General features: G+C 36.0%; 2 protein-coding genes across 6 annotated transcripts; one reads left to right on the forward strand and one right to left on the reverse strand.

Annotated features, from left to right (window-relative positions):
• The first annotated feature begins 3525 nt into the window (after positions 1-3525).
• Positions 3526-8594, forward strand: LOC107806492 (glucose-1-phosphate adenylyltransferase large subunit 3, chloroplastic/amyloplastic-like). Of its 2 annotated transcripts, NM_001325786.1 has the most exon segments (17): positions 3674-3892; positions 4387-4500; positions 4574-4747; positions 4829-4921; positions 5796-5879; positions 5979-6034; positions 6173-6266; positions 6354-6438; positions 6440-6443; positions 6445-6461; positions 6703-6779; positions 6986-7066; positions 7240-7326; positions 7410-7514; positions 8015-8121; positions 8225-8285; positions 8395-8496. In NM_001325786.1, coding segments are annotated over 17 exon segments (1560 nt in total).
• A 607-nt stretch (positions 8595-9201) lies between these two features.
• On the reverse strand, positions 9202-16044 carry LOC107806493 (DEAD-box ATP-dependent RNA helicase 58, chloroplastic). Of its 4 annotated transcripts, none has more exons than XM_016630652.2 (10): positions 15661-16042; positions 14969-15062; positions 12782-12895; positions 12554-12676; positions 11590-11694; positions 11051-11209; positions 10883-10951; positions 10450-10539; positions 9655-9795; positions 9202-9521 (listed from the first exon to the last, which is right to left on the reverse strand). In XM_016630652.2, exons 1-10 carry the CDS (start codon positions 15900-15902, stop codon positions 9258-9260), a joined length of 1401 nt encoding a protein of 466 aa, XP_016486138.1. In that variant the 5' UTR covers positions 15903-16042; the 3' UTR covers positions 9202-9257. The 4 variants fall into 4 exon arrangements, with proteins under 4 accessions (XP_016486138.1, XP_016486140.1, XP_075113344.1 ...); XM_016630654.2 differs by having other exon boundaries at positions 12782-12891; positions 15661-16032; XM_075257243.1 differs by having other exon boundaries at positions 14969-15154; positions 15661-15799.
• Between the last annotated feature and the right edge of the window lie 9125 nt (positions 16045-25169).

Here is a 25169-nt window from a genome sequence, read left to right on the forward strand (position 1 = left end):
TTCAATAAAAATTGATGTTCTTTTGATGAAAATTGGAATGAGATAAATGTATTATCCTATTTATTAGGCAGATGAAATATGTTACACCCCATGTTTTCGTACTTAAGAGTACATCGTAAGTTAATTGATGTAAGCTCAGAAATGAAATCATCTTTAAAAATTTTATAAAGTAAGTTAATCATGTTACCGTGAAAGTTAATAATATATTAGATCATGAATAACAACTATCAAGATGGTTGGAAGGCTTAGAAGCTAAACGAATTGAAGAAGATAAGTTTTGTCGAAAGTCGACAAGTTTGATGTTACACCCTGTGCGTTCTAAGGTAACGTATCATGAATATGAGACTTGTTAATCATGATTGAATGAGTTTAAAGTCATAATATAACTATATATGATGTTTGGACATAAAATATAATATTTTGGAAAAATTGGATTTAACTTAAGGAAAAATCGAGTTAAGATTTGCCTTGTAACGAGCCGTTTTGAGAAATTAAATTTGTAAGCTTTATAATGTCATTTTGGGACATATATCATACCAAAATGAAGGTCTTGGAACCTAGTTTCCAACGGTCTAAATCATTTATCCATACAACATCGAGGTAGAGAATTATGGATTTTTAAAGTAAGGGTCACCAAGTCACGTTGCCGCACTTCGGAGAAACTTGCAGGTTTATAGGCCAAGTTACGACGCAGTTTTCTTCCAATATATTGAGAGTTACACGGAGATATTTACATGGAATTAAATCCCTATGTGTCTAGTTTCCAACGCTATAAATCATTTGTCAATACGATATCGGAGTAGAGAGATACAAGTATCTGAAGTGGCACTGCTCAAGCTGCCAAGCAGGCAGCTTATCCACTTGCTTGGAGAATTGAGGTGGTGGGCTTATAAGTTGTCTTTATCCATTATATTTCGTCAATATCCAGAGATCAATTACTGTAAAACACTCTCAAACTCTCCAAGAACTTGTCCAAGGTTCCAAGAACTAAACTCAAGAGAAATCAACACAAATCTTCATCAAAGGTGTTAAAGACTATAAGAGAATACTTCTATGATGTTGTGGTGTGATTAGGGGCTATTGTGAGCTAAGTTGGGATAGATTTCGAGTTGTAGATAATGTCCAAGGTATGTATAACATCTTCTTGATTGTGCCTAAGGTTAATCTTGTGTTGGTTGTGTTGTTTGAGTGAAAAACCATAAGATACACTTGAAGGAACATGGGATACGGTTGTCTTTTTGGTTGAACTGTTTTGTGGTTAAAAATATGATTTGTGGTGGCTTAAAATTGTGAGAAATAATTTGATAATGTTGTGGCTGCTGTTGTTAAGATTTCTTAGGTGATAATTAAGTTGATTGAAGAAGAAAAGATGAAAAACAAGTGATTGACGATAAAAATTAAGGTGCTAGACGTATGTGGTTGTTTTGGAAGGCATTTTGTAGAGGTTTTAAACTAGAAATAATATGGTACATATAAGTATGATGTTCTGAAGGTTGTAAACTAATTTATAGAATAAGAGTTGGATTTAGTTTATATCTTGTTATGAGTAAAAAACGAGCTTGGCGCTCAATATGCTTGTTAAGATAATCGGAGAAACTCATATTGGATTATATTATTGTTGTTGCTAGTGTTGGTTATATTTGTTGTCGTTGGGCTATTGATGACCCTTAGTGGTCTTTGGGATGTATTAAAATAGGGGAGTTGTTGCCCGATTTTTCTTAAGTCATGCGACTAGCCAAATATGATAGTACGACATTATATGTTAACGACAATATCATTTCACTTGTTGTAGATGCAAGAAGTTGTGTTGAGCTTGGTTGAGTAATAAGGAAGAGATCATACAGGTATGTTAAGGCTAAGCCCTTCCTTCATTTTGGCATGATCTCGTAATTACACAAGTTTGATAACGAGGCATAAAGAGAAATTCATATTCCTGAATTTATGTACATTTTTCTAGTCTCATAAGTTATAGTATTCTCCCTTATCATATTCAATTGAGTATTGTCTTCTTCCAGTCAAGAGAGCATAGAGCCTATATATACAATATTACAGTTTTTTCATTACCATCGAACTATAATCGATGGGCAGACCCCTATTGGGCAACCTTTGATCAGATGGTAAGTTATATGCCGAGCCTACTGTGGCCGAGCGCCTATGAGCGAGCCCGGAATGGCCGAGATACAGAGCCTAGTATGGTCGAGCGCCTATGAGCGAGCCTACTATGGCAGAGCAATTATATATATATCGAGCCTTATAGGGCCGGACAGCTATTTTACTTACTATATTGAGAGAGTTGAGTCAGTATCAGCATGTAAACATATCTTCAAATTATTTTTGATTCTTAGTTACTTTCAGTTATTATATTATCAGCTCAGTTTCAATTTTCAGTTATTCTGTTGCCTTACATACTCGGTACATTATTTCATACTGACGTCCCTTTTGCTGGGGGACGCTGCATTTCATGCATGCAGGTCCTGATAGACAGCTGGATAGATCTTTCTAGTATACAGAGTCAAACATCAGCTTGGTTGGTACGCTCTACTTTCTCGGAGTTACCGGGTCTATACCTTGGAGACTATTTTTTATATATATACAGGTTTGATGGGTAGGTCGAGGCCCTGTCCCGATCATGATACAGTTCTGTTATCTCTAGAGGCTTGTAGACGAGTCTTGTATATTTTGGTCTATCAGTAGACGTTCATGGCGGCCTCATCAGCCTGCACAGTTTTATATATATATATATATATATGTATATATATATATATATATGAGCTTTTGGGTATGTTTACCCCTCAGATGAGAGAGATGATATTTTAAGATGATTCAGAGTATGGCCTCATCGGCCTAAGTTAAGGGTACCCCTCCAGAGTTCACAGTTACAGAGTGGTACGCTCGGGTCGAGTATGGCATCGGGTACTCGCGGCCCATTGATTTGGGTCGTTACAAGATATTTCAATGTCATTTTTTTAAAGATAGAGTTGAAGCATTTTTGAATTTCTTTTTGAAGTTTTTCAAAGAAATTCTCAACCAAAGACCATTAAAGAAAAGTTTCACTTTTGTAAATATTGAAAAACCCTACAGTAGTTTTTTAGATTAAAAAGTTCTAATTTTTTCAACCGAAAATTGGGGGAAAAAATCCACTAAAACTTTTTCACCACTTTTTGAAACAAAAAGCCACCTAATTATTCTAGGGAATATATCATACAAAGAGGAAGAAACCAAATTAAAAAAGGCAACTTGGTAACCATTTTCTGGGCTCTACTACGCTCAAAATTTAAAAATAAATAAATAAATAAAAAGAAGAGAAGCTTTAGTTCTATAATCTATATGAAGAAACCAATAGAATATTCGTATACCGTAGTAGTTAGCATTTGCAAAATCTTGGTCAAGGACTTCTCTGCAAAATAAGAAAAGAAGAAAAATCACGGAGATTTTTCTCTTTGTGAAAGTTCACAGGAGACAAAAGAGAAAATTGGTGGATACAATTGAATTTGGATAATGTGGCTCAGTCCACAAATAGAATACACCCATGTAAGCATACTCTTTAGGCAGGCCTTTAACTGGTTCCTCGCCTTCTCATCAACATAAAATCGAAGACATTTACTTTACACCACAAACTACAAATATATGCAGCTTGTTGCACTTTGTTTTTCTTCTCAGTTGGCATAGAAAAATGGCGGTTGCCGCCGACAGCCGTTTCGCCTTATCAGCGGCAGGCCAACTTCATAACACAACTGCAGCATTGACAGGGAGAAACTTAAGGGTAGTGAAGTTCTGCAATGGAGAGTTGATGGGAAAGAAGCTCAAGTTTACAAAATTTCAGTTAAGGAGCAATGTGGTGAAGCCTAATATCTGCATGTCACTTACAGCTGATGTTGCAGGTGAGGCTAAGGTGAGTGGTTCTACATTTTCTCACATGGCTCAAACTTGCCATGTATTTCTTTGCTTTCTTTACAATTGAATTGAATGAGCATGGGGCTACTTAATAAAGAGATGGGCCACTTCTCAACATAAAATGTGATCTCACAACCAAATTAGATCAAATGATACGTCATGAATTAATTTCATAAGTTCCGTCAATGAAGTTGACATAATCATGAGATAGGCTAAATGAGCATAAATTGCACTAATTTGAGCTGAAGACATCATGCTAAAACAACTTAAACCAATCACCCGATATGCAATTGAACTCATGAGCAGACGTAGAGATGTGATCGCACTACCCTCAACTTTAAATACAACATTTATGACAGTTTAAACCAATCAGCATTATCTGGTAGTGTGTGTTAGCATTTAACAAAAAAGAACTTAAAATCTTGAATTCATCTCTGAACTACACTAACTTTAGAACAATGCTTAGTTTGACCGAGTGTGGAATGTGGACAGTTAAAGGATCTTGAACCGGAGAAGACTGATACAAGGACTGTAGTAGCAATCATTCTAGGAGGGGGAGCTGGAACTCGTCTTTTCCCCCTCACCAAGCGCCGTGCTAAGCCTGCTGTAAGTTTTCTTCAGATTATCGAAGAAAATATTACCCGCACCTCACCATTGAGTCACTATTAATTCGTCTCAGGTTCCAATTGGAGGAGCATACAGGCTAATTGATGTACCAATGAGCAACTGCATCAACAGTGGCATCAACAAAGTTTACATTCTCACCCAATTCAACTCTGCCTCGCTTAACAGGCATATTGCTCGGGCTTACAACTTTGGCAATGGTGTCACATTCGGAGATGGCTATGTCGAGGTAAACACCAATGTTTATTTTCCTGTATAGTTCAGGTTTTGATGATATTGGCAACATCATGGCTGATAAGTTGTAACATAGGTCTTAGCAGCAACTCAAACACCAGGTGAAGCAGGTAAAAGATGGTTCCAAGGTACTGCAGATGCTGTTAGGCAATTCCACTGGCTTTTTGAGGTACTCACTCTCCTTTGTATCTGATCTCCTGGTCACATTGCATTGCAATTTCCTTAGATTCATTTAGAAAAGACCCGATACCAAGTAAGAGCGCACTAGCTGGTCGGTGTGAATAATAAAGTCTTAAGTCAGTCTTTCTTGAACGCCACATCCTAGAATAGCAACATCCTTCTTATTACAGCACAAACCACAAAAAAGGAATTGCCTATAGAGAGGAAGTAGGCTTTAGACAAAAAGTGCCTCTTGTGCCCCTAGTAGGGAAAGAAGCTGAGAGAGAGAGAGCAGCTCTCCCTTAAAGTCCTTTATAGATTTCTAGTCGGGAATAGAGCTGTGGCTTAGATCCCCTGATCGAGTAATGGGCTTTGTTTTTCTCTCGTTCACGTTGATAGCCCCAGTTTATCCCAATAGTGAAAATAACTCCAGATTCCTGCACTGCAACATTTTTGTCTTCCTGATATTCATATATTAGTTCGTATCAATATGCCCTTCCTCTCAGGTTTCTTTTTATCTTCCTCCCATGTTTTTCTTCAATATGTAACAATTGATCTGAAGAGGCATTGAAATGCATATATTCATATGTTGTATCAGGATATTTCAATAGTATATGACCACAACTCAACCTTTAGACTGAACAAGGTCCAGCAGTAACTTGCACAATGAAAAAAATGACATATGCAAGATCAAGTTAACTGAGCTGTGTCAGTTTACTTCCAGGAAAACTTAATCACATGCGAAAAATACAGAACTTAACAGCATGTAAATACAAGCAATATGTTCTCCACGCTCAGCTATGACCATCACCACAATTATCTCATCATATGGCTTAATAGTAGACATCAGTTAATGAAATTCACATTGATTTTCATAACTGAAGGATCAAAGAAGCAAGGACATAGAAGATGTGCTCATTCTCTCTGGAGATCACTTGTATAGAATGGACTACATGGACTTTGTTCAGGTAAGGCTATAGACTAATATATACCTTGCTTGATATCATTTTCTCGGAAAGATTGTCTATTACTCAAAAGTGAAAAAATCCATCTCCACTTCTTGACAGAGTCATAGGAAAAGTGGTGCAGACATTACCATATCAAGCTTGCCAATAGACGACAGGTAGTTTAAGAGGGATAATCAAAATCCTAGATAGGCTATTCTTCCTCTCAGCAATGGCATGCTATGTCAAGTATTGCTTTGATAATCACTACAAAACATAATTTCTTCTACTGAATCACTTGTATGTTTTCATGATAGACGTGCTTCAGATTTTGGCTTGATGAAAATTGATGACACAGGACGGGTCCTGTCCTTCAGCGAAAAGCCAAAAGGAGATGACTTGAAGGCGATGGTAATTCTTGAAAATTTGACAGTCTCAGAGCTTAACCTACTTCAAAAATTTTAAGTTGCTGCAATCAATTGACAACAAGTACTTCAGGCAGTAGACACATCTGTTCTGGGATTATCCCCGGAAGAGGCTAAAAAGAAACCTTACATTGCTTCAATGGGAGTTTACGTCTTCAAGAAGGAGATTCTCCTAAATCTCTTAAGGTATGTAACGAGCTTCTTCTTCTATAGTACCTTATTTTAGAAGGTGTCATGGTCAACATGCAAATGATAGAAATTTTGGAGAAAGCGGGCCAGAAAAAACAAGAAATCATAGTCATCCAGATAATAGGGGCAGCTACGTTCAAAAGAAGCAAATTGTGGTGGCTATTATAAAACAAGTAACATGCTGAAGATATCAGGTAAAAGAAGATCATTAACTGCTTACTCTTTGTCTTCTTTTAGATGGCGTTTTCCGACAGCAAATGACTTTGGTTCAGAGATTATTCCTGCCTCTGCCAAAGAATTCTGTGTCAAGGTTTGTACCACTTCATTTCTGTTTGGCATTTACACAAGACCTTGATCTGTTTGTTCAAAAAATTTACTACGACATCCAATCTTCTTGTTTCCATCATAAGGCAAGATATTCAATGTTGTTTCAATTCACTATTCTGGCTATGATCTCCTAAACAGCTTAACTTCAACCTCTATGGTGACTAAAGCATTCTTCACCTGATTTTGCAGGCTTACTTATTCAATGATTACTGGGAAGATATTGGTACAATCAGATCCTTTTTTGAAGCAAACCTTGCACTCACTGAACACGTAAGAATCAGAGAACTATATGTTTTTAGCCTTTAAATGGTCTTGTTTCTTCAAACAATCTGAGTAAGATAAAAGCTGGCTATTGGACACCTGTATCAATCTCATTTGACAATCTTAAACATGATTGTTTACAGTAAATAATATGGCCAACTAATTTTTCTTTTTCATTTCAGCCACCAAGTTTTAGTTTCTATGATGCAACAAAGCCTATTTACACATCAAGGAGAAACTTACCGCCGTCAGCGATTGATAACAGCAAGGTTTAGACAAGGACATAGTACTTCAATCTTAAGCAGAATTATCTTTAAATATTCTTCCACTAACCAAGTCTAAATGTTGTCAGATTGTTGATTCAATTGTATCACATGGTAGTTTCTTGACCAATTGCTTCGTGGAGCACAGTGTTGTCGGAATCCGATCCCGTATAGGCTCCAATGTTCACTTGAAGGTTAGTCTAGTAAAACTGCACACTAAATGAAATTTCAGCACTATGCTTTTGAAAAACAAAACTAAAATTGGTTTTCCAACTAGACTCAACAAACAAAACTCCATGTAGATTCAACAAAAAAATGTTTCATATTGAAACAAGAAGTAGCACATATATACCCATGCAAACACGTTTAGCAATCATGTGGGTTATTTGGAAAGAAAGAAATAGAGGGCATTTGAAGGGGCGGAACAAGATATTGTAAAATTGCAAAATAGTCTTTTGTTTCTTGTTTCTTTTTGGTGTACTCATGAGGTCCCGATTTGTATAGAGGACTGGGGCTATCTTGTTGAGAACCATATTTTGGTATAGGTTCTCTTCTTTTTGGTATACGGCTTGTATACGAGGTTTCCCATAAAATTATTTACCTTTTCAAAAAAAAAAAAATTACTTCTCTGCTTACTTGATTTTGTAATTTCTGCTAATTCCTCATACACTTGGTTGGTGTGAAATCCGTACAGGACACAGTGATGCTTGGTGCTGACTACTATGAAACTGATGCTGAGATTGCCTCACACCTAGCTGAAGGAAAAGTGCCTATTGGAATAGGAGAAAATACAAGAATAAAGTAAAAACACTAAGATGTTTCTCCTTCTGTGTCATTCAGCTAGAAATTGGATGTGACTGATCTTAATTTCAATTCTGACGTTGTTATTTCAACTAATATGCAGAGAATGCATCATTGATAAGAATGCAAGAATTGGAAAGAACGTAGTTATTGCCAACTCAGAGGTACGATCCTCCCGTACTCCTACCAACAGCAAAGGGATTAAATTTTATTTCAATTTTATCCTGTTCTTACTGGGACTCACTTATTTTCCTCTACTACATCAATTTGCAGGGCGTACAAGAAGCAGACAGATCCTCAGAAGGTTTTTACATTCGATCAGGCATAACAGTCATATTGAAGAACTCAACAATTTCAGATGGATTAGTGATATGAATTGCAGCAATGATTTGTCTTCTTTTCTTTCATGTAGTGTTGACACAGAAAGTTGTGAAATTAAAATATGAGCAGAAGTAAAAGTCTCACATTCTCAACTTGTCCACTTCCAGCGAGTAAAGTTTGAACTACAGGCTGATGCTAAAAATAAAAGTTGTTTATCCCATTCATGAATTTCGATCAAACAATAATATGCTTGATATAAAGTAAATGTTTTCAAAAAACCGGCCTGCGATGACACTAACAAAACACTATAGAGTGTTGACAGTAATATTTTACATTAGTCGAGAACAAGCTTCTTCTAGTCAGAACCAAAGAAGGATAAAAAGTTTAGACTTACAGGTAAGACCAGTTAAATGCATCAAAAAACCTGCACAGTGTTTCACTAGATCGCATCATTATTCAAATATTTCTTCTGTTTTCTCACCTGTTTACTGGATCCTTACCAACATTGCTCTGAAATTTTAGGTGGTAGTTAACAATTTGGGTAAAAGATAAAGGAACTTAGTGTAACATTTTTGAAAGAGCACTCGAAGATAACCATTCAATTATAACATTTTACCAATTGACCTTGCAAATGTCTTGCTTAAATTAATAAAATTACGCAGCTGTTTAGAAGTTATGAAAACCAAAGGGACTAATGTACTTTCTAATTGATGGTATCAGCTGTTAATTTATCTTGTCCTTCATTTTTAAATAAGCAAGACAGAGTCAAATGTGATTTTTGAGGCTAAGATTATGGAGAAGAACTCACAATACAGTTAAACGAATAGCTGTTCACAACAAAACATTAATTCGTTCTCGAATCTCTGTAACACAAACCGCTCTTCCACTGTTATAATGCTGGTAACAAAACATTTTTTATCTGAAAATGGTTTCCTACCAGTCCTGCCAGCTCGATGAAGGTAATTTACCGCATCTTTTGGGATATCAAAATTGTATATATGTGTTGTCTCTGGTAGATCAACTCCTCTAGCTGCTATATCTGTTGCCACCAATAGATAACCTCCTCCTCCTCGAAGCTCCTGTATCTCAGCAACATATAAACCATGTACTAAAATATGAATTACATTATATACAGAAAGACGAAGATTAAAGTTCCATTTCCTAGAGTCTAATAAATTGACCAAATATAAATAACATATCAGCACAACTTACAGATAAGGATGCCGCTCGTTTATTGAAATTCATATCTTCCTCTAGAAGAGAGACATTGGAAAAGCCTCCAGAAGATGACATTAAAAAATCTACCAAAAGAGTTATCGGTGGTGCATTTCCTGCCTTTTTTGACTTCTCAGACTGCTCAAAAGTTAAACAATATTGTTCAAAGTATACAACTATTTAATAAGTTAAACTAAAATATCAAAAATTGCACAGATAAGTAATAGTCATTTTTTTATCTATGACCATAGTTCCTTTCCAATTCAAAACAGTAACTCCATTCAATTAGACATGTGATGCACCGACAGCTGATTTTTCAACAATACATGCAGTTGAAAGGAAACTCTGTGTGTGTGTGTGTATATATATATGCATTCCCATAATGAAATTTAGAAGTTCTGTGTAGTTCCCCAAATAAAACACCCATTTAGAAAGACAAGTAAAAGGAAGCATAAAAACAGTCTTCTTGAAAGTCCAAAAGCAACCCAGCAAAGTGAAAACCTTTTCCAGCTTCTGGTGCAGAGGGATGAGAATACTCATACTGCTATTCTCTACAAGATCATTCCGGATAATAATCTGGAAACTCATCCAACCTCTAATTCCACAGTAATTCTTGTGTGTGCTTTCATAGACTATGAATAAAGAGGGGTCTCAATACTTGAAAGTGATCAACATCACAATTGAATATTGATCACACTATTCAAGGAATTATGGTTCCCTGTCATTCTAACTAGTAACTACACACAAAGACAATCTACTATATCGAGACTCAACAGGGTTAAAGACACTAACTTGCTCGCTGACAAAAATTATGGCAGATTCAGGTGAATCCACCTGCAGTAAGGAGAGCAACACTTGATTCTTTTCCCTTTTGGTGCATACCTGCACGTGAAAAGTCGGAAACAATTACATAGAAATAGAAATAAACAAGGGACAGAGTAAGTAAGATCCAGCAACGTGAAAGAGAATCATCTAATTTCTGACGATCAAGTTTTTAGCATGCATGTTCCTCTGGTCCCACACAACGTAATAAAAGATTGCTGGTTTAATTTTTTTTTTTTTTGTGTATGTGTGAAGGGGGGGGGGGGGGGATCTGATAATTTTAGGATACCGTAAACCTGTGAAAGTGACAATATACAATCTACGTAAATGGAATTTGTAAGAGAGGTAATTTGCAAGGAAAAAAAAGGTTAAAGAGAGCTGTATAAGTTTATGTTAGTCTCACCACAAATCTATGATGGAGGCACGAGGGCATCGGCTCTACTGAATTCACATGGACATGAACTACGTCAGCCTATCATTATAATTTAGATAAGTACATCTTTTATGTGATTATCATCAGGTAATTACAAGTCATAATAAGAAATCAAAATGAATACTTGTGCCAGCTCACTTTGGTCCATTTTTGCTGTACACAGTCATACAAGAATCTCCTGTGCTGGGGAATTGAAGCACTAGCAAATATAGTTTGACGGTTCTTGCTGGATGAGTAGGACGTCAATAGCCTTTTAAGAGAGCTGATCTCTTTTGAAGAGTTGAACATGAAATCAACCTAAAATTATGTAATAATGAACATTCTTTCTATTTTGCGAATTGAATTGAAGTTGAGCAAAATAATTGCAAAATACAAGTAGAAGATTCAACTGTTAGAGACTTAAGTATGATTAAATTAGATAGCTTGTTCATGATACAGAAGCATTTTAGAAATATTGTTCCCGGGCACTTTTTCAGAGAAGAGTTTATTCTGACAGGCGACAGCTCTTATCAAAAGAAGCAGAAAAGAAAAAGTTATAATTGCGCTGACAGCATGGTTTTAAATTGCTCGGCAGCATCATGCTGATATCATTGAGCTCACTCTTCATTGGATCCCATTCTAGTAAAGTTTCAACACAGACAGAGAAATATATATGATAGAAAATGCATCTTGATTACCTCATCGACAACAAGTACTTGGCAGGAATCTAGCTTTAAAATATGTTTCTCAAGCATTTGACACAAACTCCCCATAGTTGCAACCACAATAGTGGGTGGCTCAGCCTGTAACAGCACAAGCATCTCAGAATCAACACCAACACGTAAAAAAATATGCTGAAGCTTCCTCTTAATTTCTTGGAAAAAAGAGCAGTAGTAAACAAAAACAGAGGTACTGGGAGAGAGGCAACAGAAGTTAGAACAAGTTCACAGAACATCCTGAAAAAGAAAATTGCAAAGGTGCAACAAATTGAGTTAAAGATCCACAACAGTATCTTTAGAAAGATGACGTACACTACTGCAATACCACCTGTACTAAGAAATCTATAGACTGAGTCCAACCCAGTGTTTTGTGTATGTTTGTGAATCTCGGTGTGTGCGTGCCCGTGTGAGAGAGTGAGCGAGAGAGAGAGAGATTATGGATAGTTAATACATAGTTATTTATTGCTTACAAGGTGGTTTCCATTGTGCTTGATTCAGTTGTAGACAAGATTTGTTCATATGCGGTTCTGGACTTATCTTTCATTTTCAAGCAGTAGGGACATTTGAAAATTACACATTTCATGATGAACCACAGTGAAGAGTGTAAACTTCAAGATGCAAGACAGAACAACAACAATAAGCACCGAAAATAAGGAAATTTGGACAAAATGAAATAAAGATTTCAAGGTTTACTAAGAGGGAACCAGAGGAAGGAGACAAAATATTTTTTTTTTTTTTTTGGGAATGGTAACAGAGAACAAAACACAAAATCCTAATTAAGAGTTCTGACATCAACATATTCAAGTGAAGGCTGGGGCAAGTAGATGAATGTCAAGATGATTTTGACTCTAGGGATATATGAGTAATACAAGTTGAGAGCACTAGTTTAAGCTTTCCTCATTCAGTGATTGAAATCTACAAGGAACAATAATTTCTATGGTACCTTTAACCAACTCTTGTGTCTGTTTAACATCCCCCCATCTAGAAGAGCCATAACAGTGCATGATTTCGGTCCTGATTTAAGTTCTGAAGGCTTTGCAGCGAGTGTCCGAGCAACCTTCGTAACCTAGCTAAAGCAGAGTTAACTTTCAATGCATCCCTAGAGTTCCTTCTTTCTGCAAACATATGCTACAAGTAGAATGCAAAAAGGAATAACTCCACAAAATCTTACTTGCATGCCAAGCTCCCTAGTAGGCACCACAATCAATGCTTGTACTGCTGACCTTTGACTGTCAATGACTGACAGCATTTGTAGCAGGTATGCCAAAGTTTTTCCAGAACCTGTCTAGTGGGATAAATAAAAAGCAAACGACTTCCAGAATTTCATTAACAGCATACGAAGCCAGTTGGAAAATGGGACAAGAGGAAAAAAGGCAAAAATGATTAAAATGGGTAAGCAAATGGGTCATTTATTGCTAAGATCTTGTAAATGAGTTTTCGTCGCCTTTACATTTCATCTTTCCAATTTCAACATTTTGTTTTAGAAGTAACAACTTGTACATTTTCCTACTAGAAAAATTAGACCTTTCAAATGCCCTTTTAACAGTATTTTTCCCCTGAAAAACAATGATATGATGGATATCTTTAAATGATGAAATGGCAAGAAAAATTAAGAAACCTTTCAGCCCTCTCCGTCGCAAGTAAGGAGTCGGGCACAAAGAAACAAAAAGAACAAAAAAAAAAAGGAAATATGCTCAAATGATAGAAGTTTGTGACATCCACCCCCTAGGATCTGTAAGAATATTGTCAACTTACATGGTAGTATGGTACTAGAATCATCCAATCTATACATTCATATAATCCTGATCTTAGCGGAGATGATGTGGCACCTCTCTTAGACTAGGATTCTTATTTATCTTTTACCTCTTTTTTTCATTTTGAGCAACTCCACTTTTTTTCTTTCCTTAATTATATTCATTCTTCCCATTTTTTCAAAAACACTTAATACATCATAATAATTCAATGGATGTAGTTTCCTACAACTTGAGGATTCTTTATTTCAAAGCCAGTGGTGGAAAAACTTTGGCAATTAGGCAGATGGAAAGTTAGTAATTCTTCCCAATGACTGGTACAAAGTGACCTATGTACAATTTCTCAGTCTGAATATTTGCCGGCATCTATATCTATGGATGCTTAAACTCTCCTGTCAGAGATGCAAGTGCATTCTGGAGAGATCTACACATATAACATCTAATGCTACAAGAAACAAAGAGATTTCTTTGAGATCTCCTGCATCATCTTGAATGAGGAGTCCTTAACCCCAGTCCCAAGCATTGATATCTCCGCTTTTGTGGTGGTTTTGCTGGAGGCATTGTCAGTCAAGCACCCATAAGCAGTGGCAATGGTAAAGGAGAAGATGAATTTAAGCTGTTTGAGAAAATAAACGTCATTTGGCAATCGATAACGCAGACGAGCTAAGGGAACGGATAGAAGTGCACTGTGAGAGAATTATTCATTTGATGCAGCAGTGACATTGGCAGATCTAGCTAGAGCATGTGTGGAGGATGAGCCGTCATTAAGAGCAAATGCTGAAGAACTTGTGGAAAAGTTACCTATTCTAATCCATAACAAAACTTCAGATGTATGCTTAACAAAGTGGATAACCAGAGGAGGGAGATTCAACCCTTAAATCTTGCTAAGACTCGAGCTAACTTGCTCTTCACCTTCCCGTCCTACATTGAATCCTCACATTCTCTTTTTATATACGGAATGAAAGTGTATGTTTCTGTTTTTCTGTATATCCTTTTTGTCTGCGTATAATTAGACTATAGCAATTACTAATGATTATTGTTAGACCGAAACATCCTCTCTTAAGCATACAAATCGAGTTGAGAGTACCCGAATTTGGTTGGACAAGACAAAAAGGTTTAATATCATGAACTTAATTGAAGTTATAAATTTGTCAGTTTAGATTATTTTTGTGAGAAAAAGAAATTTTTAGTTTTTGCGGAAAAATCTACTTTTTAATATTTGGGTATTAAAAGAAGATCTTTTCGCAGATTTAATGAAATCTTTCACGACTGTGCGATGCACGGGTAATACACTAGTGATATATAAAAGATGATGTATGTATTGTTATAGTTCAACAAATCAAGAATAATGTTCTCCCTACCTAGAGTAGCTCACCATTCACTAAATAAGAGCTGCTACAAGCTTACAAACAATAGAATGGCTTCAAAGAACATTGAAGTTAGAAAAATGAAACAGCACTCCTTACAGAAACCATAGTTGTGAATGTTTCAGGAGCAATGCATAAAACACATCTTAAACAAAAAGTCCTTCTCACACAAAAATATCAAGAATCACGCAATCCAGCTTCAACAAGTACAACACTGAAAGCAATGTCCCATAAGTATACCTGAGCATGAAGCACACAATCACGTCCCGAATAGAGGAAAGGCAATGCCAGTAGCTGCACTTCTGTAGGTATCACATATCCAACCTCTTCCACCCTGCAATTTGTGCTCCATATATCATTTCTCCTTAGATCCAACTCTTTAAATAATTCAAGTAATTCTCACTTTCTTTTTTTCCCAAAGACAATCTGAAATTACAGTGCACGGGTTGAATTAATGATAAAAAATTATTATTTCAATCATTTTCTAGTAGACTTTCCGCTGCCTTTATTACAAAACCCAAACTTCAATCACTCTATATTCAGAAAGTTCAACCAGAATAAACTAATGGACGGAGATAGTTAATAAATATTGTCTAAAGCTTTACAATTTGAAGATTACCTAAGAATTACTTCACAAGCTCAAAATATTAATAATTTCTTAAATCAAAATTTTGGTTCTTATGAAGTACCAATTATTGTAATATCCACAGCGTCAATTAAAAACTACTCCTACTTTTAATTCAATGTAAAAAAAAATCACACTTTTTACATGCGCAACTTCGATATAAAAGCTCTGTAAGTATCAATTGAATCAATATTTGGAGAAAATTCTGTAACAAGCACTAGTCCTTCTAGAAAAATCCGGAATATCAAGCAATGTAATTCAACAAAGCGATGAGAAAAGAGTTGAGTGTTAAGGAACGGCAGCTAACCGGCGAATCACGTGCTCGGGCACGTGACCATGACAGAGTTCCCGGGGCGTTGCCGTTGATGAATCCTTCGTTTCAGTTCTAGCTTCGATGTCGGAGGTGCTGAAGGAAGCTATCAATGGCTTTTGACGGAAGAGAAATTTCGGAGTCCGATAGGTATAGTTAGGTTTGAAATGGTGGGAGGTACGGTTCAACGATGAAGTCCATAAAAGAGTATGCAGCTGAGTTGCAGAGAAACACGCCATGGGAAGTAGGAACTGGACGCTCGAGAAGAACGCAGAAGTAAATTTGATGAAGATGATGAAACAACAACAACAACGGGCCCGAGGGGCGTAGAGGCCGTTTCGAGGAGACCGTCTGCTCGGGAAAGCAAGGATACATGATATATTAGTACAATCAATACAATCATACTAAAATAATACGAAATAGGCGGAAGGTAGAATAATAACGAGCATTAGTAGATAACTAGTAGCGTCTAAGACTAATTCTTAACTGGCTAGTCTCACTCTAGTGCGTCGTAAAAATATTCACAACTTTCCCCTAATTTATAACTTTAATGTTCGACCTCCATAATTTCCTGTCAAGGGCCATGTCCTCAGTAATCCTAAGTCGCGTTATGTCCTGCCCGATCACCTCTCCCCAATACTTCTTAGGTCGCCCTCTACCTCTCCGCGTGCCCACTACAGCCAGTCGCTCACACCTCCTCACCGGTGCATCAGTGCTCCTCCTTTGAATGTGCCCGAACCATCTGAGTCTTACTTCCCGCATCTTGTCCTCCATGGGGGCCACGCCCACCTTCTCTCGAATATCTTCATTCATAATCTTATCCATCCTTGTATGCCCGCACATCCACCTCAACATCCTCATCTCTGCTACTTTCATCTTCTGGATGTGTGAGTTCTTAACCGGCCAACACTCAGTCCCATACAACATGGCAGGCCTAAAACCACTACTCTATAAAACTTACTTTTTAGTAATGGTGGCACTTTCTTGTCACACAAAACTCCCGACGCTAACCTCCACTTCATCCACCTCACCCCTATACTGTGTGTGACATCCTCGTCGATCTCCTCGATCCCCTGAATAACCGACCCAAAGTACTTGAAACTACCCCTCTTGGGAATGACTTGAAAGTCAAGCCTCACATCCACTCCCGCTTCCATCGGCTCGACCCCAAATTTGCACTCGAGGTATGAAGATGATGAAACACAATACGAAAAACAGTACGATGTCGTTATGAAAATGGCGGAATACAAATATCTTTTCTCTTTAAAAATGGCATATATGCTATGAAAATATTATGTTATGGACGTCCATTTAATACTCCATTATAGATAATCTTTCTTTTTCTTTTTTTATTTATAGACCGTGGTATCTACATACGACAAGGTTCCCAGAAAAGTTCTCTATAGATGCTTGGAGGCAAAAAGTGTGTTGTTTGCCTAAATTTGGGCAATTAAGGACATGTATGGGGGGCTATGACTCGGGTTAGGACAATAAGAGGCGACTATGAGCATTTTCCAGTTATTTTGGCGTTACACCAAGGCTCCGCGCTCAGCCTGTTCTTATTTTCCCTGGTGATGGACGCGTTAACACATCATATTCAAGGGGATGTGTCGTGGTGTATGTTATTCGCCGATGACATAATTCTTATTGATGAGTCGCGAACCAGTGTTAACGAGAGGTTGGAGGTCTGGAGACATGCTCTTGAGTCTAAGGGTTTCAAGTTGAGCAGGACGAAGACGGAATACCTGGAGCGGAAGTTCAGCGCTGAGCCAAGGGAAGTTGACGTGGAAGTGAGGCTTGAATCACAGGTCATCCCATGTAGCTGTAATTTCAAGTACCTTGGGTCGGTTATCAAAGGGGAAGGGGAGATCGATGAAGATGTCACACATCGTATTTGGGTAGGGTGGATGAAGTGGAGGTTAGCATCTAGAGTCCTGTGTGATAAGAGAGTGTCACTGATACTTAAAGGTAAGTTTTACAAAGCGGTGGTTAGACCGGCCATGATGTTCGGGGCTGAGTGTTGGTTTGTTAAGAACTCACATACCCAGAAGATGAAAGTAACAGAAATGAGGATGTTGAGGTGGATGTGCGGGCACACTAGGATGGATAAGATTAGGAATGAAGATATTCGGGAGAAGGTGGGTGTGGCTCCCATTGATGACAAGATGCGGGAAGCGAGGCTTAGATGGTTCGGACACGTACAAAGGAGAAGCCCAGATGTTCTGGTAAGGAGGTGTGAGCGCCTGGTTTTGGAGGGCACGAGAAGAGGTAGAGGACGGCCTAAGAAGTATTGGGAGAGGTGATCAGGTAGGACATGGAGAGGGTTTAGATTTTCGAGGACATGGCCCTTGATAGGAAGCTGTGGAGGTAGAGTATTAGGGTTGTAGGTTAGGAGATAGTTGAGTCTTTCCTTACTTCGTCCCTTTGTGAGGCTAGTCTGGTAGGGTTTCTGTCGAAGTCAGCTAGTGACAATGTTGTGTCTTACTACTATTTCATTTTTCCATAGCGTCGGGTCTATGTACTGTCTATCGTTTTTCCTTTGCATCTACTTTCTCATTTTCATGATGTTATTTTTCCTATATTTTCTATTGGTGGTACTAATATTGTCTCTTTTCGTCTTCTTGAGCCGAAGGTCTTTCGGAAACAGCCTCCCTACTTATTCGGGGTAGGAATAAGGTCTGCGTACACACTATCCTCTCTAGATCCCACTAGTGGGATTCTACTGGGTCGTTGTTGTTGTTGTTGTTGTTGTATAGACTGTGGTATCTGCAACTTAGATAGATAGGAAGAAATCAATTACACATTTTAATATTTGGAAACAATTCAACTTTAAACTTTTTATTTTACCCACTTTATTCTTAATGAAAAGCTTTTATAGCCACGCAAATGTCATAACCCTACAAATCTTTTACCCCTTAAACTTTTAAGATCACATATTTCAAAAGTTTTCTTTTTTTTCTTAAACTTTGTGTCAAGTCAAATTATCTCATCTAAATTGAAATAGAGGGAGTATAATTTTTTGCCTCTGCTAGGATTTGAACCTGAGACCTCATGGTTCTCACCCACTTTATTGACCACTAGGCCATACCCTTGGGTGATTATAGATAATCTTCCTAAAGAAGCTTATCCATTTAATACTCAATTATAGATAATTTTCCTGAAGAAGATTATCCATTTAGAATTCCGTTAAAGTTTATCTATAAGAAGCTGGCAAGCTGCAAGTAGTTGAAGCAGACTGGTTGCAAGCAACTCAATGAAATGACTTGCAACAACTTCTTATTAAACAGGAAGGTTGCGAGCAGCTCATGCAAACAGTTTATAAGCAGCTCAAGAAAAGTCTCGCAGTTGCTTCCTAGAAAGCTTGTACATGCTTTCTTTCTTCTATAAATAGAGGAGGTTTAGTTCATTATGTACATTAGTTTGAAATTGAATAATATATCAATCTCTCTTTATACTTGTATTTGATTTATTTACTTTACAATCTTTATTTTATAACACGTTATAAGCACGAGACTCTGCCATTTCGAACAAATACTTTGAAAGTATCAAAGGTACAAGCTTTCTTTTTCTAAACAATGACAAATCTTTATTGTAGCCCTGAATATATCAAGCAAAAGCAACATGTCTTGGGTGATTGATGTTGGAATTTATCTTGATTCGATGGCTTTGGCAAACACCATTAAAGATAAAAATCGGGCATCAAACCAAGATCGTGCCAAAGCAATAATATTCCTATGCCATCACCTTGATGAAGGCTTGGAATGAAATATCTCACTGTTAAAGTTTCACTTATACTGTGGAATAATATGAAAGATAGATATGAATACCTGAAGATGGTCGTTTTTTCACAAGCACGTTATGATTGGACTCATTTAAGTTTAAAAGATTTTAAGTCTATTAGTGAGTATAATTTTGCTATGTTTAAAAAATTTCTCAATTGAGATTATGTGATAATAATATCACTGATCATGATATACTGAAGAAAACTTTCACCATTTTTCATGCTCGACTATGCTCATGCAGCAATATCGAAAGATGGGATTCAAAAAATGTTTGGAACTTATCTCATATCTTATTATGGTCGAGTTACATAATGCACTATTAGTGAAAAATCATAAAAACCGCCCTATTATTCTTGTCCATTTCTTGAAGTGACTAAGATAAACTTCCAGCAAGCTAAGCATAGAAAGGGTCGTGGCTCCAATCGTGGTCATGGTCGTGGTCAAGCAAAAACTCTAATCATAATAATTATAACGCACCAAAGAACCCTCCTCGCCACTAGCAATGTCCAAAAGCATGAAGCGGTGCAAACGATAAATACAGAAAGTGCATGCTATAGATGTGGAGGAAAAGGGCATTGGTCACGTACATGTGGTACGCCAAAGCACCTGGTTGAGCTTTATCAAACCTCCCTAAAGAAGACAGACAAAATGCGGAAGCAAATTTTATTTGTGAAGATAATGTTGACTTCATGCATTTGGATGTAGCTGATTTCTTTGCACTTCCAGAAGGAGAAATAAATCATGTGATCAGTGATGGATCTGTAGAAACTTGAATAATTTAATTTTGATTCTCTGTATTAGCTAGTATGATCATGATAATATAATTTCTATACGTAAATAAAAGTCATGCTTTGATAATAATATTTACTATAATATTTATTTTGTTTATATCATTTCATTTTCAAGAATATGGACATTCCTTAAAATATGTTTGGATCAAAAACTAATCATGAAGATATTTGTGTGATTGATAGTAGAACAACCCATGTTATAATCAAATATCATAAATACTTTCTTATTTGCATAGAGAAAAGAAAAATATTTTTACAATTTTTGGTGATAAGTTTAATTGAAGGCTCCGAAAGAGCCACTATATTTCTGCCTAAGGGAACAAAACTTATTTATAGACAATGCATTGTTCTCTTCTAAGTCTCGAAAAAACTTGTTGAGTTTTAAAGATATACGCCGTAATGAATATCATGTTGAGACAATAGATGAAATGAATGTGGAATATCTTTGTATTACAAAGAATGTCTCTGGCCAGAAGTATGCTATAAAAATTACCATCTTTATCTTCTGACTTATACTATACTAAAGATTAGTATAGTTGAAGCACACTCTATCGTAAACCATAAGTTTAGTGATTCAAATACTTTTGTGCTCTAGAAAGGTGGCTTGAACCATCCTGGATCAATAATGATAAGGCCAATTATTGAAAATTCAAAGGGGCATTTATTAAAGAATCTGAAGATTCTTACAAATGATAAATTTTCTTGTGATGCTTGTTATCAAGGCAAAATGATTACTAGACCATTATAAATGAAGGTTGGCATTGAATCCTCAGCTTTTTTATAATATATACATGGGAATATATGTGGACCTATTCACCCACCCAGTAGATTATTTAGATATTTTATGGTCATAATAGATGCACCTTCAAGAAGGTATCATGTGTGCCTACTATCATCTCGCAAACTGGCGTTTGCAAAGCTATTAGTACAAATAATTCGACTAAGGTCATAATTTCCAGATTATCCTATAAAGGCTATTCACCTTGATAATGCTGGAGAATTCTCGTCTCAAGCTTTTGATGATTATTGTCTATCAGTTGGGATAAAATTTGAACATTATGGAGCTCATGTTCATACTCAAAATGGCCTTGCAAAGTCATTTATTAAACGCTTACAATTGATACCAAAACCAACACTTATGAAACATAAAGTTGCCCACTACTGTTTGGGGTCATGCTATCTTGCATGCAACTTCACTTGTTTGTCTTAGACCGACGCATTATAATAAATATTATTCGTCACAATTAGTTTTTGGTCATGAACCAAATACTGCTCATCTACGAATTTTTGAATGTGTCGTATATGTGCCATTATCACCACCATAGTGTAGTAAAATTGACCGCCAGAGAAGGTTAGGAATATACTTTGGACTTAAATCTCTATTATTCACTATCTTGAACTATTGACAGAAAATTTATTTACTGCTCGATTTGCAGATTATCGAGTTAATACAATTTTTTCATAATTAGAGAAAGAGAAAACAAAAATCAAAAGAGAAATTATGTGGAAGTTTCATCATTGTCTCATTTTGATCCAATTACCCATATATGTAATCAGGAGGTCCAAAAGATCATCCATTTCCAGAATAAAACAAATCAAATTCCAGACATTTACTGATTTGAAAAGAATAACTAAGTCACATATTCATGTGAGTTGGGTTTAGAACGTCGTGAGACAGTTCGATTCTCGTTGAGAGATCTATTAGTGATTGGCCACCCTTCCTGGCAAAGAAAGAAATGCAGGTTCAGGCGATTGATAAAAAAAAGTAATTCATCATCATTCAATTAGGATCAATCTAAACCAAACAATTATATTATGTATATGATTCAACATGCCAACTATTAAATGAGTTGTACAAGACAGCCAATTAGAAATGTCATGAAATTCCCCGCTCATCCGGGGTGCCTTCGACGTCCAGAATGTGCATATCTGAATTGATGTCCCAACAGGACAATCTTCTAGTGTAGTAGCTAATGAATCTTATGCACACCTGAAGCGTGGTAGACTATTAGGTTCCAAGGATAGAAATCCTAAGAAAAGGAAAAAGGTAAATGAACATTATGGCATAATAAAAGGATCTCTTAATGATATTCAAGATCTGATTAATCCTGATATTTTTGAAGATATTAGTAAACCCGAGACTCAAGTGAATGAGGAATTATTAATGAGTTCCATTGATGATAGGATAAATTTAAATTGATCGAAGATAGTTGTGGATAATATTTTTGCATATAATGTTGCACTTAATATTATACAAGATAGTGAGGATCTTGAGCCTCAATTTGTCAAAGAATGTCGACACATATGTGATTGGCCAAAATGACAATAGGCAATTCAATCAAAATTGAATTCACTTGCCAAACGTGAAGTAATTGGACATGTAGTCCAAACACCTAATGATTTTAAACCAACTGGATATAAATGTGTCTTTGTGTGCGAAAGAAAAATGAGATAAATGAAATTATAAGGTACAAGCCACGTCTTGTGCACAAGGATTCTCACAAAGACCCGGTATCGACTATGAAAAAATATATTTACCAGTTATGGATGGAATAACATTTCAATATCTCATAGTTGTACATGGATGCCTTGAAATACATATGATAGATATAGTTATTGCTTACTTTTATGGTTCACTTGATAATAAAATTTATATGAAGATTCTGAAGGATGTAAAACACCTGAAGCATATAGTTCAAAGTCTCGAGAAATGTACTCGATTATATTACAAAGATCTTTATGTGGTTTAAATAATCAAAGTGCATGTGGTATAATTTACTCACTGAATATTTGATTGAAAGTTATATAAATGATGTCATTTGTTCATGTTTTTTTATAAAGAAAACAACATAAAAGTTTGTTATACTTGCTGTTTATGTTGATGACATAAATCTCATCAGAACTCCAGAAAAGCTCCAAAAGGTATTTGAATATCTCAAGAAAGAATTTGAGATGAAAGATCTTGGAAAGATAAAACTTTATCCATTGAGTAGACGGGATCTTTATCCATCAACCTGCCTATACAGAAAAGATCTTAAAATGTGTTTATATAGATAAAACGTACCCATTGAGTACCCCGATGATTGTTCGTCACTTGAAATGAATACGAATTTGTTCCAATCTCCAGAAGAGAATGAGGAATTTCTTGATCCTAAAATACGCTATCTCAGTGCAATTGCTGCACTTATGTATCTTATTAATGTTATAAGGCTTGACATAGCATTTTCTGTTAATTTACTAGCAACATATAACTCTTCTCCTACACGGAGACATTGGAACGGAATTAAGCATATATTGCGATATTTAAAGGAAACTCTTTATATGGATTTGTTTTATGCTAACAAAGGTAGTGCAGATCTTGTTGGTTATACAGATGTATGTTATTTATCTGACTCACAGAAAGCTCGATCTCAAACATGTTATCTGTTTATACACGGAGGTACTCAATATCATGGCGATCTACAAAATAGTCTATTGCTACAACTTCCTCAAATCATGCTGAGATAATAGCTATTCATGAAGAAAGTAGAGAATGTATATGGTTAAGATCAGTGATACATTTCATTATAGGGAGATGCGATATGAAATGTAATACCAAAATACCTACAGTTTTATATGAAAATAATGTTGCATGCATTGCCCAACTAAAGGGATGATTCATAAAAGGAGATAAAACAAAATACATTTCACTAAAGTTATTCTTCATGCATGATCTCCAGAAGAATGATAATATTGATGTGCAGCAAATCCATTCAAATGACAATCCGGCAGATTTATTCACTAAATCTTTATCAACTTCAATTTTTGAGTAGATGGTATACAAGATTGGAATGCAAAGACTCAAATATTTGAAATAAGGTTTTCATCAGGGGAGTAAAATACATGTTATACTCTTTTTTCTTACTAAATTTTTTTCTACAAAATTTTTCTTGTAAGGTTTTTAATGAGGCAGCTAGCAATGCGTATTACTAAATATGTGTACTCTTTTTCTTTCACTAAAATTTTTTTCACGGGATTTTTCTTAGTAAGGTTTTAACAAGAAACTTAATAATGAATATCCAAGGGGGAGTGCTATGATAATATTATATTGTGAATGTCTATTTAATACTCTATTATAGATAATCTTCCTGAAGTTGATTATCCATTTAATACTTTGTTATAGATAATTTTCTTGAAGAAGATTATCCGTTTAGTACTCCGTTGAAGTTTATCTATAAAAAACTGGCAGGTTGCAAACAAGTGATGCAGATAGGTTACAAGCAACTTAATAAAATGACTTCCAGCAGTTTCTTATTAAATAGGCAGGTTGCGAGTAGCTCGTGCAAACAACTTACAAGCAGCTCAAGAAAAATCTCGCAGATGCTTCCTTTCTTCTATAAATAGAGAAGTTTTAGTTCATTATGTACATCAATTTGAAGTTAAATAATATATCAGTCTCTTTTTATACTTGTCTTTGGTGTAGATAACAATATAAGAGTTCTACGAAGTACTATTAAACACGCTAAAAAATGTTTCCTCTATTTTGCCGAATATATAAAGAAGAAAACTCAATTAAGAGTTAAGGGAAAATGTCAAAATTTGACCTAGTACCATTCGAAACTATTCAATTTTATCTTTTGTTATACTTTAAATCCATTTATACTTTTATATTAGCAAATTTTTGTATTTGTCTTTATCATTAAGGGATATTTATAGTGAAATGGGTGAACGCCACATATAAAAATACTTTGAGAATATTGGTTTAAATTTACTCTTCTGCTTTTCACTACAATTTAAAATTACTCTTAGATTGGAACTTCATCTGCGTTGAAGGAAAAAATAGGATTTTATTTATAAGACAAGCATTTCTATCAATTAAAGAAGATCATAACTGTCACGCCCCAAACTCGAAGAGCACGACCGACGCTCAACCGAGTGAACTTGGTTAAGCAAG

This window comes from Nicotiana tabacum, chromosome 7, assembly GCF_000715075.1.
Source record: "Nicotiana tabacum cultivar K326 chromosome 7, ASM71507v2, whole genome shotgun sequence".
Lineage (NCBI taxonomy): Eukaryota > Viridiplantae > Streptophyta > Magnoliopsida > Solanales > Solanaceae > Nicotiana > Nicotiana tabacum.

What these genes read in the sequence shown, in the direction of transcription:
- LOC107806492 (XM_016630651.2), top strand. Translation starts at nt 3,674, where the DNA reads ATGGCGGTTGCCGCCGACAGCCGTTTCGCCTTATCAGCGGCAGGCCAA. An exon ending in AGCTTGCCAATAGACGACAG is followed by an intron (nt 6,035 to 6,172) that starts GTAGTTTAAGAG and finishes TTTTCATGATAG; the next exon opens with ACGTGCTTCAGATTTTGGCT. An exon ending in ACCTTGCACTCACTGAACAC is followed by an intron (nt 7,067 to 7,239) that starts GTAAGAATCAGA and finishes TTTTCATTTCAG; the next exon opens with CCACCAAGTTTTAGTTTCTA.
- LOC107806493 (XM_016630652.2), bottom strand. Translation starts at nt 15,902, where the DNA reads ATGGCGTGTTTCTCTGCAACTCAGCTGCATACTCTTTTATGGACTTCA. An exon ending in CCCGAGCACGTGATTCGCCG is followed by an intron (nt 15,063 to 15,660) that starts GTTAGCTGCCGT and finishes CACAAATTGCAG; the next exon opens with GGTGGAAGAGGTTGGATATG. An exon ending in GACACAAGAGTTGGTTAAAG is followed by an intron (nt 11,695 to 12,553) that starts GTACCATAGAAA and finishes GTGCTGTTACAG; the next exon opens with GCTGAGCCACCCACTATTGT.